We start from the raw sequence: 18,145 nt of genomic DNA, 5'->3' as shown, positions 1-18,145 counted from the left end.
ACCAACACAACCGGGTCGTGCTCCAATGCGACAGAAGTAAGGACCTTATCGTGGACGGATCATAAGCCAATACGGCGGTGTTTGTGTACACCGCAGACGGTCTCAGATAGGGACAGTGATGACTACGACTATCACTGCCGACAGCTTACTGCCGAGGCCGAAATTGGACTGCGATGGGGTTTATGACGTGGTTGTGAAAGATGCAAGTATAGTAGTGCTAGTAACACAGAACTATACTCTCTCCATTCACTTTTATAAGACATAGTGCAACAGACTTAAGTTGGAACTATAACAAATAATTTGTCTGATAGTTATGTGCCGCTAGAATGTGATTTTTATAAGGCACAATACACATAACTATACCCCATGTTTGTGCACTCGTATCCACCTTAATCCATGTGTGTTTAGGGAGGAAATTAGTTAATTTTCCATCCCAATCTACCTCAAGATATGTGGATTGAGATGAACATGACTGCAGTCAAACAAGGCCTAAAGTGGATCAGTTATGGGCTTAAGGCTCATGATATGTATCCTTTCCCCCAATAAGAACAGACACATGTGTGTAATGTGTCAGATACATCAACGAAAACTAAAGATGGCTTTCAGTGATTGCTTTCAATTCATCAAGCACTTTATGTAGAGCTTGTGTTGACCGAGTTTGCACATACATGCAAAAGGAATCCCTACTATCAACCAATCCATTCACTTTGAGTAGCAACATTTTGACATCTTACCCAATCCATGTGAGGATTATCTAACTTTTGAATGATGCCCGACCTTTCACTAGATCATGAAGAGCTAGAGCTTAGCTCAACAAGCGAAGCATATGTTCCATCCTTTGTCCGCATCAACTCTTCATGCTTGCCTTTCTCGGCTACTGCCCCATTCTTGAGGACAGCAATGATGTCTGCACCTCTGATTGTTGACAAGCGATGTGCTACCACCACGGTCGTTCTACCAACCATCACTTGGTCCAGCGCCTCTTGCACCACTCGCTCTGACTCTGCATCTAGCGCACTTGTTGCCTCATCTAGCAGGAGCACCTTGGGATCCTTGATGATGGCCCTTGCGATGGCTACACGCTGCTTCTGCCCACCTGACAGTTGGATTCCTCTTTCGCCGACAATGGTGTTGTACCCATTAGGCAAAGCAGATATGAACTGATGTGCATTGGCTGCTTCAGCAGCAGCAACAATCTCTTCTTCAGATGCCTCCCCTTGATTCCCATAAGCTATGTTGGAGCGGATGGTGTCATTGAATAGTACGGGCTCTTGCGAAACTAGTCCAACTTGCTGCCGAAGCCAGCTAACTTTGAGGGCTTGAAGTTCCACATCATCAAAGAGGATCTTACCGGAGTCTGGATCATAGAACCTTTCAAGTAGTGCGATCGCTGTGGACTTGCCACTTCCACTCTCCCCAACTAGTGCAACAGTCTGCAAGTGATAATGTCACAAAAAATTAGTTCAGTTCAAAATTGTATATTACTACTTTGTTCTTATCCAAATTGACCTTTCCAGAAGGAATGCTCAGTGATAGATCCTTCAAGATTTGAACATTTGGTCGTGACGGATACTTGAAGCACACATTCTGGAAATCAATTTCACCCCTCACACTTGTGATGGTGATACCATCCTCACAGCTATAGTCGATCTTAGATTCCTGGTCAAGAATTTCGAAGACAGATGCAGCCGCATCATTAGCCTTGGTGCTGTCTGCGCCAATTGCACTTGTTCGCGAGATTCCGCTAGTTGCTAAAACTAATACGAAGAAGACCTGAAAGCCACTACTAGACCAGTTAACCACAACATGTGAAACCATCAATTCTATGCACAATAATAAAATTTTTTGATCTCACCCTAAACACTTCAGGAAATGTTGCCGTTCCTTGCTGAACAAACTTGGCACCAACATAGAAGCACAGAGCATATGTAAAGTAGAAGGCAAGGAATGAGAAGCCAAACCCCAAGCCACCAACAATGCCTTCCCTTATTCCTTGTTTTATGGGAGATTCACATTTCTTCTCATAGGCGTCCATCACTTTCTTCTCAGCAGAAAACGATGCTATAGTTCTGATGCCGCCGATTGCATCAGTAGCTACTTGACTCGCTTCTTCATACTTCAACTGTGTCCAACCAAACAATTAGACAAAAAAATATTTTTCCATTAGATAAATGCTTGTAGGAACAACATTTCTGATTTATCCATAGCATGTACCTTTGCATTTCTGTTGAGACCTTTAAGGAACTTCATTTGGGCATAGCCTTGGAAACCCACAAAAGGAACCACCACAGTGATAATCAGTGCCAGCTTCCAGTTTGCAACTACTGCTATTGTGAAGCCTGATATGACAGTGGATACAGTCTGAACATTAAGTGCTAAATTGTCCCCAACAAGTCGCCTAACATTCATAGCATCAGTTGACAGCCTTGCACCAATTGTTCCACTAAAGTAAAATAAAAGGAAATTTATGGTATGAGTGTTGATGGTTGTTGTAGTGCTAACTGCATATAAGTTGTTCATAAAAAGCATTTGGTCATTTATACTTTTCTTAGTCCTGAAAACAGGTGTAACAAAGATGAATGATGTCTGATAAAAATATTTGACACCATAGTAATATTGTCTTCTAAAGGGCGGGCTTGGTGCAAGCGGTAGAGTCTTACCGCCTGTGACTGGAAGGTCCCGAGTTCGAGTCGCGGTCTCCTCGTATTGCACATGCGAGGGTAAGGCTTGCCACTGACACCCTTCCCTAGACCCCGCACAGAGCGGGAGCTCTCTGCACTGGGTACGCCCTTTTATAGTAATATTGTCTTCTATGGTCAGGTCAACATAATTAATGATTTTGGTAGTGTTCAGAATAAAAAAATATGAATATGTTTTTATAAGATTTCTGCATCACTTGATTGAATACAAAAATATATATATATACAAATATTTTAAGATATTTTAAGTGAGAGCAACAACCAAGACACTGATTTCATAGTTATACATGAAAAAGACCAGCTGGAGGAATGTTTCATAGGATAACAGGAAAACAGGTTATTTTGAAACATAATGAATTGAACACACCTTGAGTGTTCAGGTTTATCAAACCAGCTGATCTCTTGGCGCATTACACTTTGGAATGTCAGTGATCGCACGCGCTCCACAAGCTTCCCACCAGCTAATCCAAATAGGAAGTATTCTATTGGAATAAGAACAAATGCACAAGCACCCAGCACAACAAACATGCTTGCCCAGAACCTGGAGTCCTTTTGTAGTTCTGCCGGTGGCTCATAAAACACCTTTATCGCGGTTGAAATTAATGTGCCATATATTGGAAAAATGACTCCATGCATCGCAGCAGTTATAGAACCAAGTGCAAGAACAAAAGCTTCTGGTTTGTTCAGATAGAAGAGTCTACCAATTGGAGCTTTCTTTGGAGCTCTAGTCATTTTGTCGGTAGTCTCCTCTACATCAGGAGATCCATTAAGTACCATAGGATCAGGTAGGCTAAGTGGAGCAGGGAAGGAGTGCCTACCACTATGCCCAAAAGAGGAAGATCCTTTACTAGTTGATCTCTGCCTGGAGATACTTTGGCTTCTTGGTTTGCTATTAGTACATCTTGAGCCAAAACCATTTGTTACTATGATATCAGGGTCAACACTAGAAAACTCTGCCCCTTGTCGTGTCTCTTGTAGATGTATGAGCTGAGAGTAAGCACCTTCAGGTATCTTCATTAGTTCTACATGTGAGCCTGCTCAGAGTTCATACAAGAAAAAGTTATCTACCTAAGCATGCAGCTCAAATACCATGCTGAGCAAAAAAGAATGAATATTTTATTACCATACAAAAGGACTAATAATTTTTAGGATGACCATAAGGGCATATATATTATGGCTATTACATAATTAGTAGATAGACTGTCTGCTATCTATCAATTAATTATCAGAAACATCTTGCATTGGTGCTTTAAATGATTTTTCTATTTATCTAAAATAAAATATGCTCGTAAGATTAAAAATATGGCTGTAACTTGTGTCTATTTATAGTTTCATTTGGTAAAAACATTGTACTTTGCGACCTACAATCTTATAGGACAGCACATGGGGGCAACATGGGAACAATATTTTTTTCCTAGAGATTAAAGGAAAACACATCTATTTCTAGGATTTTAATTAGTCTTCAAATTTCACATATTGTACCTTGTTCAACCATCTTCCCATGTTGCAGGACAGAGATCACATCAGCATTCTTCACTGTGCTTAGGCGATGAGCAACGATAATTGTAGTCCTTTCTAACATTACCCTATTCAAAGCTTCTTGAACTACCCTCTCAGATTCCATATCCAATGCGCTGGTTGCTTCATCAAGTAGTAAGATCCGAGGGTTCTTTACGATTGCTCTAGCAATAGCTATTCTTTGCTTCTGCCCTCCAGACAATTGAGTTCCACGTTCCCCAACCAATGTGTCAAGACCCTGTAATGTTCACAAGATATACTGATTAATAATGTGTGGCAGAAAGTTAGTGACTAATTAACATTGTGAGTGCATTAGTTTATATGTACATTTGGTAACTTATCAATGAATTTAGCAGCATTTGCAAGCTCAGTTGCTCCCTTGATCTCTTCTAGTGTTAAATTTTCCATTCCATAGGCAATGTTTTCCCTGATTGTAGTTGAGAATAACACTGGTTCTTGGCTGACGAGACCAATTTTTTCTCTTATCCATCCAAGGTTCATTCTTCTGATGTCAACTCCGTCAATCAAAACTTCTCCAGCCTGTGGATCATAGAACCTCTCCACCAAGCTGATCACGGTCGACTTCCCACTGCCACTCTCCCCAACTAGGGCCATAGTTGTGCCATTTGGTACTCGCAATGAGAATCCATCAAATACTAAATGTTCAGACCTGGTAGGATAGCTGAAGTACACATTCTTCAGTTCAACATCACCCTTTACGTCCTCCAATATGACACCTGTGGTATCATATATATCAATATCGGGTTTCCGTTCAATTTTCTTGAACATTCTATATGCTGCTCCTTGACCTTCAGCAAAAGCTATTACTGATGGTGTTGCCTGACCTAAGGACCTGCAGAATAGACATATGTAACTAAAATTAGCAAAGCTGATTGGTCTGCAAAAAAGAAAAAAACAGCTATGGAAAGACCCTACTAAAAGCACATGGGATTGAAAATATGTTATACTCCATGTTTGATAACATTTTTTTTAGAGAATGTTTTATAACATATTGAAGTAGATATTAAGATATATTCACATCGAGAGTGAGGCCGATCCACGTAGAAGCATTTGGTCATTTATCATGAACGTTATTGCTCATTTAAGAATCTTCAGTGATCATGATCACTTAGGTTATGATACTTACAAAGCGCCGATCATGACAGCCATTATGACAGAAATAACCATGCCGCCATTGTATCCTCGCTCAACTATCAGTCTAGATCCATACCAAACGGCCAACCCATAACTGCAAAATAAGATTGCCATTACAGAACCCAATCCAAGTCCATTTACAGCACCTTCTTGTAGAGCAGATTCATATGCTTTTCTTATGAACTTGTTATATGTTCTTACAGCTTGCTTCTCACCATTGAATGACACAACCTTCAAAGCATAAGCAGATCAGCTAGGTTACCAGAACATCACAATGCTAGCTACCTTATTACAAGTAAAGGATGCAAGAGTGAATAACCACAAAGAAGTTGCACTAACCGTTCTAATTGCTCCAAGCATTTGTTCGACAACATTCCCAGCATCACCATATTTTGCTTGCATGCGGGTGGAGAGTCTTGTCATCACCTTTGAAACAATCGCACCAGCAATGGCAGTTGGAGGAATGCTTGAGAGCATAACAAGGGCCAAGAGCCATCCTCTCACAAATGCAATAATAAAGCCACCAACAAAAGTAGAAAGGAGCTGTATGGACTTCCCAACCTAATGAAAAATATGTGCATAAACACCCCAAAGAGTTAACAAGGGAACAGTTCTTATGGTTTATCAGATGTTCATAAACAAACCGAGTACATATATTTTTCTACTTGAAGAATATTAAGGTACAAAACTATGCAATATTTGATAGCAAGTTCATGTTACCAACATTGTGTAACATTAGGATTTGGCTTCTCTGTCGACTTTGCTTTTTCTACACACTTCTTTTTGTAAGTCATGTGCAAAAGTATATGTTTAATCATTGTACACACTTTTTTGAAACTCATCTCAGGAAATAAAAAAAAATCTTCGCCATGTTGCTTATAGAAATCTATAGCATAAAAATGCACTCAAACATAAGCCTTTTTTTGTACCGTATTGGTCATGGATATCCAAAAAGGAAAAAAAATTGAGAACATGCATTGCGCGTATTTTACTAAGAGAAGAGGGACTGCGACCACGCATCGAAGAGTTCAAAATATGTACATCGAAGAAGAAATGCAATTTAGCTATTAGCCTTTCACTTCCTACAGTTTCAAAGGAGCGTACCTTTTCTCCAATGGCATCTTGAATTAGGAATGTATCCCCTGCCATCCTCTCAACCACTTGTCCGGTGCTCATTTCCATGTCAAAGAATGCAATATCCTGTCTTAGAATTGCCTTGAGATACAAGGCTCTGATTCGTGCTGCTTGTCTTTCTCCAGTAATTGTCCAACATGATACCTCTAGCAAAATATCAAGTTACTAAATTGACAGAGATTTGTTTCTAGTAATATCCATTACTGAAAAGAAATTCAGGAAAACAAATCTTCTGTATAAGTAATCATCTCCTAAAGTTGGCAAATTCTGAAATCAAAAGAGGATTTCAGCCCAGTAATGGCTATGACAAATTTTGGATAGGAAATACACCACTTACGAAGTGTTGACGCAAACCCTGCTCCAATGGCAAGATAAACGAAGTTCATTATCACCTGGGAAAAGGAAACAGGCCATTGTTCAAAGAAAGAAAAAGAAAACAAAGCCAGTTACCTAATTAACCTATATATTTTTTTCTTTTTAGATGACCAGTACAGTTTTGTTTCAGATTTGAGTTCCCACCATTTACAATCATTTGTAAAGGAGTTCTTTGTAGTTTTACATGAAAGACATTTAACAGAGGCAATATTACGGTACTCCCTGTCACAGGATTGTAATCGCGGCCAGCATCATGGTTATTCATCGGAAGTCGATGTGTGGGTCTCCGATGGCTCGGACACTCAATACACGGAAGGGACATGACTCGATTTATCCTGGTCTGGGCTTCTAAGCCCTACATCCAGCAGTGTATAGCGATCTTCGTGTTAGGAATGCCCAATCAGGGGAAGAATTTTTGAATGGTGATGTAGGCCGGAGTTTTCCGAGGAATCCAAATAACCTCTGGGTTTTTTCAGATTTGGCGAGCATCCGGAACAACTAGTGAATTACAACTCTATTGTACCTAATTGGTGCATTGATTTTTGCATCGATAATACTTTTTGCCAGTTGGTTCCATTATCACAAAGTCGCTCCCAAATTGGCCTGGTTCCAAAATGTAGAATCCATGTTGAATCACCACTTAGCGGGGTTATTAGGACTTGGGTCTCTTTATTGGGCGGGACACCAAATCCGCCCATGGCGTTGGTGGAGTCCATTGTCTTGTTGTGTCACGCCCGTTGCGTGACGCCTACCGAGAGAGTAGCCGATAGGGCCTCGCGTCCGTTGAACGGACAGATGGCGCAACATCTCCATACCTATCAGTCCTCGAGTGTTTGATGGGTTCTTGAGCCGGATCCTGGCAGATGGGCTAGATCCTGGCAGATAGCTCAGGACACCGGTTGCCACCCGGGCGTTGGGTGTAGGTCAAGCTCGGGCTAGCGTCGCTCGGTTGTCCAGGGCTATGGCCGAGCCCCGGCCCCGAGCATTGGGCGACGGCTGCAGGGGCGCTTGGGCTCTCCTTGACTCCCTCCGAAGGGTACACGCAAGCTTATTTGATGGGTATAACCCCCGAGCGATCTATGGGATCGGTTGGGGGGTCCGTCAGTCGGTTTCCTCTTTCCCAGGAACTCAACATATCTTTATGTTAGACTCTCGTCAGGTACCATGTAAAAGTAAATTTTTAGCAAGTTCATAATATATACAACATTATGCTCATGTTCATCGTAGTAAAAAAGTATACAAAAGTCATGTGAGGAACACATCGTACGAACCAAGAAAACCGTTAAACATGTCATGTCAGATTATGGTCTGATGTAATGACAACTAACAAAATTTTAGAGACAAAACACGTTACAGACACGATTAAAACATGTTACATGCATGCATGAACTAATTGGGTTGGGAAATAACTTGAGCATAACGGTAATGCTGCTGCTAGACGTGGCGACACGGCCGGTGAGGGGACAGAGAAACGGAAAGGAATGAGAAAGAATAGAAAGGAAGGGAGGAAGAAGAAAGGTCTAGAGGCAAAAATAATATCTCAACGTAGTTATTTTTCTCTCAAGAGTCGAAAATGAACATTTGAATCTGTATGGTGTTTTTTTAGCAATTTTATAAATCAGATTGTCTACTAGCCAAGTAGATTTTGTTTCATTGTTCGCTGGTAACAAGACATTACTTTTAATGTACTGTAGTAATAATTTTTAAAAATATATAATATGAGATAGATCCCACCATTCAGTCACTAAATTTATAAAGCTGGCCAGTCATTCACAGGTCAATTTTGTCTTAGAAAGCCCTAAAAACAAGTCCATCTAATCACCACAGCTCTAAAAGAATCAGTCGGCTTCGGATGACGCGAGTGTACACGAAGACGAACGCCAAGCCCTGGGCCGCTTTCCAAGCTTGTGCACGAACGACCTAGGAAGGGCTGTCCGCTTCATGTGTTCTTCCATGAATATCGGATTTGGATGATTATTTTTCTCTTTTAGGTTATATTTAATTATTTAGCTAATTCATAAAAAATTAATGGTTTGGATTCATCTGTGCTATTACCTCCAACCTCTCCGTCTTAAAATATAAGGGATACACGTTTTAATTTAAATTATATTAACTTTGATCAAAATTATAGAAAATAAGTATAATATCAAACTAGTGTCATTGGATACGTTGTGAAATGTATTTTCACATTTTACATCTTTGATGTGATAGATGTAAATACTTTGTATAAATTTGGTTAAACTTTATATGGTTTGATTGAGGATAAACTTGCCCTTAGCTTGTATTTAAGAGGACAGAGTAATAAGTAATGGGAGTACCATAGTATTGTCCCTTATGAAATAGTACATGATGAGACATGTTGGTGAAAAATTAAAGGATAAAATGAGATTCCATGCACCAGTGGAGCTACACCTCCTCGCGGTACAAAGCTAAAATTCAGATTTTGTTCAGATGGTAACCATCCACAACTAACATATATGCCTGGAAAAGTGGGTTGTTGGATTGTAACATAATGAGACTGTTACAGTCATATTACAGGCTAGGATACGTTTGTTTTTAGCTTACGTACAGATAAATTAAAGCTGAAAAAGTAGTCCCTAAGCAGGCTAGGACCACGAGATAGAGTAAATTTATCAACGGGCCGGGTCGTTTGCTGCCGTAGTTTTACATTATGTAAATATTTTGTCTTGAAAAATAAAATAAAGTAAAAATTTTGTCTTGAAAATAAAATAAAGTTGTCATCAACCATTAGTTGCCACGTAACTACCAATAGTATGTGCGTGAGATAAAGCTCTTTGATTCCTATATATACTAGAAAACATGTTATATATACTCTCTACATACTAGGGGTGAGAGAGAGAGAGAGAGAGAGAGATTGCTGTCAGCTAGCTACTGTATGATGTATAAGTTACAATAAAGTTGTGCTAAACAGCCATTTGTACTTGCTCTAGTGGATGTCCTTAATTTTTTAGTAAACAGATTCTATCGATCCAATGGTACCGCATCACCGAAATTCAATCGCACATTGGAAGCATGGATATGTCCAATTCTGAAAATGTTCCCCATAAACTGACAAAAATGGGAATGGTAACTTGTATGCTTAGTGTTTGGAGAATCTAAAACGACAGATAGCAATCTGTTTACAAATCTCCTTTCTACTATGAGCTAATGCATATTTATTCAAACTATTTGTTCCTTCCTTATGTATGTACTTCTCTTCAAGACAATGTCATCTGTTAGCAGTCATGCAGCAGCTAGCGATTTTTATGATGTTTCTCCAATTCCTATAGACCTTGTTGATTCAACATCATCAGGTTACACTTCGGTTCCATATTCAGTTGCCTCATGGCTCTAAAGTTTATGAAATTGTATCATCTATTATCGTTTATGTACTTTATGAATTCGGCGCTCCACAGATTGCAAGATTTTGTAGTGGAATATTTAAGGCTTGGTGTGAACCTAAAAATCAGCACTGTACAAATGGTACAGATGCAAAGTTCATTTGAACTAAATATCTGAATTTACAGCAGCATCTAACTGTTTGGTTGATTTTACATTTTCCATCTAAGCATAGGTAACTAGCATAATACCAATATAATTATAATATATAGTTCAGTATTAGATTACTATTGACCAATCTACAAGTTAGATAACTACAATATCATATTTTCAAACAATACAACAACAACAACATAGCCTTTCAGTCCGAAGCAAGTTGGGGTAGTCTTTCAAACAATAGCAGGCATATATCTCCTGTGCCAAGATATTACAAAGTTCTTTTCTCTGAACTTATGTACTCTGATCCCCTGGAAAAAGGAACTTATGTACTGTGAAGTTTCGATCAATTTCTCAAAGATACAAAAACAAATATGTGCACTTGCACTCCGAAGTTGTGACCATGCCTTAATAATTGATGAAGGCTGCAACTCACTATCATTTGCTCCTCAGTTATGTTATCTAACTCGGGTAGCACAGTCTGTAAGAACATGAACATTTTATGTACTGAAATTGTATACTATATATCTTGCTACTCAAAATGTATATTATCTTACGGTCTTGGTAAAGGAATATGAAGCCCCTCTTTGAACTGAAATTAAAGCAACATAATTTATTTGGTCGTTGCAATTACATTCTTAATAATGGCAGCAAATGCCATTTTGACTTTCATCTTTCACTTTTTCCTATTAAAGTCTCTGTGCAGATCTCCTCCATCTCTACTGTTAAACTGGAGATTGTCTTTTGATCAGCAAAAATCAGGAAGCACATATGCAACCAAGGATAGTTAAACACCGCATAGATTAACCCAACGACAGAGATAGGCTGGACCACTTGCGTAGCCGTGGGCGCGCGGCAAAGCTGCGTCTGGTTTTCTAGTTTTGTCTTAGAAAGCCCTAAAAAAGAAGTCCATATAATCACCAGCTCTAAAAAAATCAGTCCACCTCGGATGACGCGAGTGTACACGAAGAAGAACGCCAAGCCCTGGGCCGCTTTCCGAGCTTGTGCACATAGGAAGGGCTGCCCGCTTCGTGTGTTCTTCGATGAATATCAGACTTGGATGATTATTTTCTCTCTTTTTTGTTATATTTAATTATTTAGTTAATTCCTAAAAAAAATCAATGGCTCAGATTCATCTGTGCTGTTACCTCCAACCTCCCTGTCTTAAAATATAAGAGATACAAGTTTTTAATTTAAATTATATTAAATTTGATCAAAATTATAGAAGAGAAGTATAGTATCAAACTAGTGTCATTGGATACGTTATGAAATGTATTTTCTCATTTTACATCTTTGATGTGATAGATGTAATACTCTTCGCTATAAATTTGATTAAACTTTATATGGTTTGATTGAGGATAAACTTAAATCCCTTGTATTTCAGAGCAGAGAGAGTAATAGGTAATCGGAGTACCATAGTATTGTCCCTTACGAAATAGTACATGCTGAGACGTATATGAGTTAAAGGTGGCACCTTGACGACCCTGTGGAGCACGTCCGGGGATGCGGAGGAGCCGAAGGCGTCGATGATGTCGCCGAAGATGAAGGTCATGATCGGCTGCGCCATCCCGTTGGCCACCGCCGCGACGGCGCCCACGGCCATAAGCAGAGCGTCCGTCCGGTCGGCGAACACGAAGAGCCGGTACAGCGGCACGCGCCCCGCCGCCGCCGGCTTCGGATTCTCACGGCTGCCTGCTGCAGCTCCCTCGCGTCCTCCTCCATCTCCGGAGCTAGCTTCAGCCCTCTCCCTCCTGTCGTCGCCTCCCATCAGGGTCAACTGCTACTCTCCGATCGAGGATTATTCAGATGCGGTCTTGATGATGTGTTAGTTGGCCGGCTTGCTTGCTGGTGGAGGATGCTGGCTGGTAATAAAGTGGTAAGCTTCCGTCTTCTTGGCGCGCGCTGGCGGTATGTTTGACGCAACGCGGCCCGCGCGGCGCGGCCTGGCATATAAAACGGTCACGACTTGTGCGTGCTCGTGCTTTGGCCGCACGGCATCATCACGTGACCTATAAAGAAATATGGGAACGAGATTACCCGGCTCATGTATTTATACTCAAACATGGTGTACAACATATTATATGCTGATCTCAACAGATCATGCCGTGATACACAGGATACATACGCTTGCCTTACTAGCTAAGTTACAACAGCCGTATCCTATCATATCAACAGAAGATATCCTATCATCTAACACCCTCCCTCAATCTCAGCCACTAACAAGGTTGAGATTGAATCTAAACTCCTTCAATTTGGATGCCGTGATAGGCTTTGTGAATCCATCTGCCAATTGATCATCGGTGTTTATGAACCTGATGTCCAAGAGCTTCTGTGCTACCCTTTCACGCACAAAATGAAAATCTATTTTGATGTGCTTTGTTCTTGCGTGAAAAACCGGGTTAGCTGACAGATACTTAGCTCCTGTGTTGTCACACCACAACCGAGCAACTAGAGAGTGTGGTATTTCAAGTTCTGTCAACAATCTCTGAATCCACATCATTTCAGCTGTTGCATTGGCCAAAGCTTTATATTCTGCCTCAGTGCTAGACCGTGACACAGTAGGTTATTTCCTAGCACTCCAAGATATAAGATTCGGACCAAGGAACACTGCAAACCCTCCAATTGATCTCCTATCATCCACACAGCATGCCCAGTCAGCATCAGAAAATGCACTGACAAGAGTTGAGTTCGATTTCCTGATCTTTAGACCCATGGTCAAAGTTCCTTTCACATATCGTAGGATTCTTTTCACCGCACTCCAATGTGCTGTAGTTGGTGAATGAAGAAACTGGCACACTTTGTTAACAGCGAAGGACAAATCAGGCCTAGTGAGTGTCAGATACTGGAGTGCTCCAACAACGCTCATGTACCTTGTTGAATCTTCTTCACCGAGATTAGTCCCTTCTGTGATGCTAAGCTTTTCTGAAGTAGAGATGGGTGTATCCACCGGCTTGCAGTTGCCCATATTCGCCCGCTTCACAACATCAGTGGCATACCTCTGTTGCGACAATATTAAGCCATCCACCCCTCTCTTCACTTCTATGCCAAGGAAATAGTGAATATCTCCTAGATCCTTCAGAGCAAACTCCTTTTCCACATCCATGAGCAGAGCCTTTGTAGTGTCTGGTGAAGAGCTTGCTACAATGATGTCATCGACATATACCAACACAAACATAGTAATTTGCCCTTTATTGTAATAAAACAAGGAAGTATCACCTTTCCATGGTGTGAAGCCCAACTGAATCAACTTGCCACACAGACGTGTATACCAAGCACGTGGTGCTTGTTTGAGACCATATAGTGCCTTATCCAATTTGCAAACATAATTTGGAAACCTCTTGTCTTCATACCCCGAAGGTTGGCGCATATATACTTCTTCTTCGAGCACGCTGTGAAGGAAGGCATTTTGAACATCAAGTTGTCGCGGAGACCAACCTTTGGAAACTGCCACTGACAAAATAAGTCGGATGGTTGCAGCCTTGACTACTAGACTGAAGGTATCTTCATAGTCTATCCCATATCGCTGCCTGTATCCTTTGGCGACAAGCCGTGCTTTGTACCAATCTATAGTACCATCAGCTTTCCTCTTAACTTTGTAAACCCACTTGCATCCTATAATATTCTTGCCTTTGGGCGGTGGAACCAGGTGCCAAGTCTGATTGTTCATCAAAGCAGTATGCTCTTTATCCATGGCCGAAACCCATCGAGCATCTCCTAAAGCAGCCTTCACATTCTTGGGCTCCTCTGGCTCAGCGGAGCTGTGAAGCCCCCACCGGATAGTGCCATCTGAACAAACTTTCGGCTTGGTGATCCCGTGCTGAAGACGCGTGCCATGCCGATGCAGAGGAGGCAGAGGAGGTGTAGGCGGTGTAGTCACAGCAGCCAGCACGGGGGAGAGCTCAGGCGCACCCGTTGTAGCGGATCCAGGAGACAAATCTCCTGGAGGCGATAGATCCAGTGTGGGAGGCGACGGCAGCGAAGACTGCAGCCCGGCATTCATCGATGTAGAGGATCCGGGGCCCGACAGCGAAGGACCAGGGCACCCCGACCCCAAAGCTGATCCCGCCGCCGACCCGGTACGAGGAGCAGGAGAATCACCTCCTGATCCCGTGCCCCCGTTGTCATTATGCGATGAGGAAGAGGGGTACATGAAATGACCCCCGGAATGCGTTGTTTCTCCATCATTTTGCGCCAGGTTTGTTCCTGTTTCATCCACAGCAGTAGAGGAGCTTGCCACAGTGTTAGCAGGGTCAGAATTAATCAAACATTGATCAAGCAAATTTGCGTCCCCAAGGTCCGACGATGGGTTTTGGAGAATATCGGGAAGAAGTGAAAACTCAGCACGAAGACGAGCTCCTGCATTGGGATGAAGTTGAGCGAAAGGATACACCGTCTCATCAAACACCACATTACAGGAAATATATATGCGACCTGTCGAGGGATAAAGACATTTGAACCCCTTGTGTAGATTGCTATACCCAAGGAAAACACAGCGTTTTGACCGGAATTGTACTTTCTTGGTGTTGTAAGGCCAAAGATTTGGCCAAACAGCACACTCAAAAGTTCGAAGAAAAGTGTAATCTGGAGGTGAACCGAGGAGGCGCTCATGTGGTGTGTCATTGGCAATGACCTTGGATGGAAGACGGTTGATGAGAAAAACAGCTGTTAAGAACGCTTCATCCCAATATTTTAGTGGCATGGATGCATGTGCAAGAAGGGACAAACCAACCTCGACAATGTGGCGATGTTTACGTTCAGCGGATCCATTTTGTTGGTGTGTGTGTGGACAAGATACATGGTGAGCTATGCCTAGGCGTTTGAAGGAGTTAAGGGACTGATATTCCCCTCCCCAGTCCGATTGAACTGCAAGAATCTTATGATCAAATTCACGCTCAACCATGTTCTGAAAATCACGAAAACATTGAAAGACTTCAGACTTATAACGCAACAAATAGATCCACGTGAACTTACTATAATCATCAATAAAGCTGACATAATAAGAACACCGACCCACAGAAGTTGGTGCCGGTCCCCATACATCAGTGAAAACAAGCTCAAAAGGTTTAGATGAAACACTATTTGACTTAGGATAAGGTAATTGATGGCTCTTTCCCATTTGACACGCATCACAAATCACACCATTGCTCGAACTACTAGAAAAAGAAAGCTTATGACGACTAATAATCTGCTGAACGACAGGAGCAGAGGCATGACCAAGTCGGCTATGCCACAAGGAGGTAGTGGGCTTGAAGACACCAAGCACTTGTTTATTCGGTGGAGATGGTGTGTGCAATTGAGGCTTCAACGGATAGAGACCACCCTCACATCGCCCTTCGAGGAGTGTTCTCCTCGTCACCTGTTCTTTAAGAGAAAAATGCTTGGGATGAAGTTAAAGGAATGCATTGTTATCTTTAACAAGACGATGGACTGAAAGAAGACTTTTATTGGCACTAGGAACATGGAGAACATTATTTAGATGAATATCACGAACTAGGGATTGCAAAATGCTATGACCAATGTGATCAATTTTCATACCTGCCCCGCTGGCCGTGTGTACCTGCTCTCCTCCACGATACCTATCGTGGAAGGAAAACTTCTCCAGTTCACCAGTTATGTGATCTGTGGCTCCAGAATCCACATACCAGTCGTGGTCGCCGACGATGCACTCTTTTGTGGCGGTCCAGTGAATGTGGCATCGAAATGCTTGAAGCAGCGTACCACAGTATGGCCCTCCTTGCCACAGAGCTGGCAGAAGACGCCGAACAAAAAATTGCGACCACCGCCGCCTCTGCCACCATTGCCACGGCCACCACCGCCGCGGCGAAAACCCACGCGACCACCATCACCGCGGCCACAGGACTGGTTGGGGTTGGAATTGTTCCCCCCACGGCCACCCTTGGTGGCCACATTGACAGAGGATTGAGAACCTCCGCCATGCATCTCCTTGCGCTGCTCGTAGCTGATGAGTAGCGCATACAGTTCGGCGACGGAGATCGGTTCGACTCGCGCCGCCACCTCAGACACAATGGAGTCGAAGTCATCACCAAGGCCCGTGAGGATGAACGAGACCAACTCCTCGTCCTCCATCTTGCAGCCCGCCGCAGCCATCTCGTCGGAGAGGCCCTTCATCTTGACGAAGTAATCCGCCACGGACAACGTCCCCTTGTTCGCCGTGGCCAGGGCCATGCGCGTAGACATCACGCGCGCCCGAGACTGTGAGGCGTGAAGATCTTGTATCGCGGCCCACAGTTCCGCCGCGGTGGTCGCCGTCGCGACCTGGCCGAAGACCTCGTTGGAGAGGGAGGAGAAGAGGTAACTGAGGACGATTTGGTCCTGAGAGACCCACTTCTCATACGCCGGATTTGGCTGCGGTTCTGACTCCTTGCCATCGGTGAGCTTCTTGCCATCGGCAGGGGAGGATGAGTCCCCCTCAAGGAACTCAGGCGGGGGTGCGGCCGTGCTCTTGATGTAGCCGGCGAGACGAGCCCCCTTCAACGTAGACGACACCTGGGCATGACACATGTTGTAGTTGCCACGAGTGAGCTTCTCCGAGACGACGGGGAGAAGGCCGAAGGCGAGCAGCGCATTGACGGCAGATGGTTCCGCCATTGGATCTTATTCCGTGAGGAAGAAAAGGCTAGCTGATACCATATAAAGAAACATGGGAACGAGATTACCCTGACTAGGCTCTTGGCTCATGTATTTATACTCAAACATGGTGTACAACAGATTACATGTTGATCTCAACAGATCATGCCATGATACACGGGATACATACGCTTACCTTACAAGCTAAGTTACAACAGCCGTATCCTATCATATCAACAGAAGATATCCTATCATATCAACAGAAGATATCCTATCATCTAACATGACCATCTAAAGAGTCTTCTGTCTGTACGTGGTGCTCACACAGATTTCCAGCACACAGACACTGTTCTTGTGTGTCCGCTAGTACGTAATACCTTAGTTCCAAATTATAGTTCGTTTGACCATTTTAACTAAAAGTTTGATCACTCGTTTTATTCAAAAAATATATATAAATATATGTAAATTTTATACTTGAAGAACTTTTATTAATAAAACAAGTCACGACCAAAGAAATGATATTTTACACAAAAATTTGAATAAGATGAGTGGTCAAATATTCGGTAAAAAGAGTTAAATGAATTATAATTTGAAACGGATGAAGTAGGTGAGATGCTTTTTCTTTTTTGTTTCCTTTTTCGGTACAGAAACACGGCTCTTGTGTGTTCGCTAGTACGTACTCCCTCTACTTTAAATTATAAGTTGCTTTGATTTTTTTTATATATTTATTTTGCTATGCATCTAGAAACGGATGAAATAGGTGAGATGCTTTGTTTTTTTCCCTTTTTTTGTAACGGTAGCAAGGATCGTCCTCAACCCCTGATCGATGTGTGTGGCCCTGAGCATTTTTTTTATATAATAAAGAGTGCCCTGAGCATTGACCTTCTATAAAAAACCTATCTAGAGACTAGAGGAGGTATGCTAATAACCAGATAAATTAATTATGCAATGTTTGGTCAGCATTCTCCTCTGCTTGTAATTATAATTGCAGTACATTATCACATTGGTTATTTTAATGCTACTAAGGCGCTGGTGGTTACTAGAGTCGCATTGACATTTAAGAATAAAATTTGAAATAGTGTAAACCTAGCTAAGAGCATCTCCAAGAGCCTTTCTAAAATCTACTATCTAAATCATCATTTAGATAATCATTTGAGCAAAAATCGTTTTCTATATTTTTG

The 18,145-nt window shown here is 42.1% G+C and overlaps 1 protein-coding gene and 1 non-coding gene across 3 annotated transcripts; both read right to left on the bottom strand.

Annotated features, from left to right (window-relative positions):
* Positions 1 to 347: 347 nt before the first annotated feature.
* Positions 348 to 12,275, bottom strand: LOC136456088 (ABC transporter B family member 9-like). 2 transcript variants are annotated; one of them, XM_066455849.1, is made up of 12 exons: positions 11,851 to 12,275; positions 6,844 to 6,898; positions 6,477 to 6,652; positions 5,712 to 5,933; positions 5,365 to 5,603; positions 4,545 to 5,070; positions 4,182 to 4,455; positions 3,067 to 3,733; positions 2,215 to 2,443; positions 1,856 to 2,122; positions 1,510 to 1,773; positions 348 to 1,433 (listed from the first exon to the last, which is right to left on the bottom strand). In XM_066455849.1, the coding sequence occupies exons 1-12, from the start codon at positions 12,142 to 12,144 to the stop codon at positions 789 to 791; spliced, it is 3,858 nt and encodes a 1,285-aa protein (XP_066311946.1). In that variant the 5' UTR covers positions 12,145 to 12,275; the 3' UTR covers positions 348 to 788. The 2 variants fall into 2 exon arrangements, with proteins under 2 accessions (XP_066311946.1, XP_066311947.1); XM_066455850.1 differs by having other exon boundaries at positions 2,215 to 2,398.
* A 4,052-nt stretch (positions 12,276 to 16,327) lies between these two features.
* LOC136462109 (small nucleolar RNA Z247) lies at positions 16,328 to 16,466 on the bottom strand. The gene has a single exon (XR_010760629.1). It is a non-coding gene; the product is annotated as a small nucleolar RNA Z247 (small nucleolar RNA).
* Positions 16,467 to 18,145: the final 1,679 nt, after the last annotated feature.

Source organism: Miscanthus floridulus, chromosome 6 (genome assembly GCF_019320115.1).
Source record: "Miscanthus floridulus cultivar M001 chromosome 6, ASM1932011v1, whole genome shotgun sequence".
Lineage (NCBI taxonomy): Eukaryota > Viridiplantae > Streptophyta > Magnoliopsida > Poales > Poaceae > Miscanthus > Miscanthus floridulus.
This window is presented reverse-complemented; position numbering and strand designations above follow the sequence as displayed.

Coding starts and splice junctions, on each gene's coding strand:
- LOC136456088 (XM_066455849.1), bottom strand. CDS start 12,144: ATGGGAGGCGACGACAGGAGGGAGAGGGCTGAAGCTAGCTCCGGAGAT. Junction 5,604..5,711: donor TGCTTGGAGCAATTAGAACG/GTTAGTGCAACT, acceptor TATGCTTTGAAG/GTTGTGTCATTCAATGGTGA. Junction 5,071..5,364: donor GCTGTCATGATCGGCGCTTT/GTAAGTATCATA, acceptor TCTATTCTGCAG/GTCCTTAGGTCAGGCAACAC.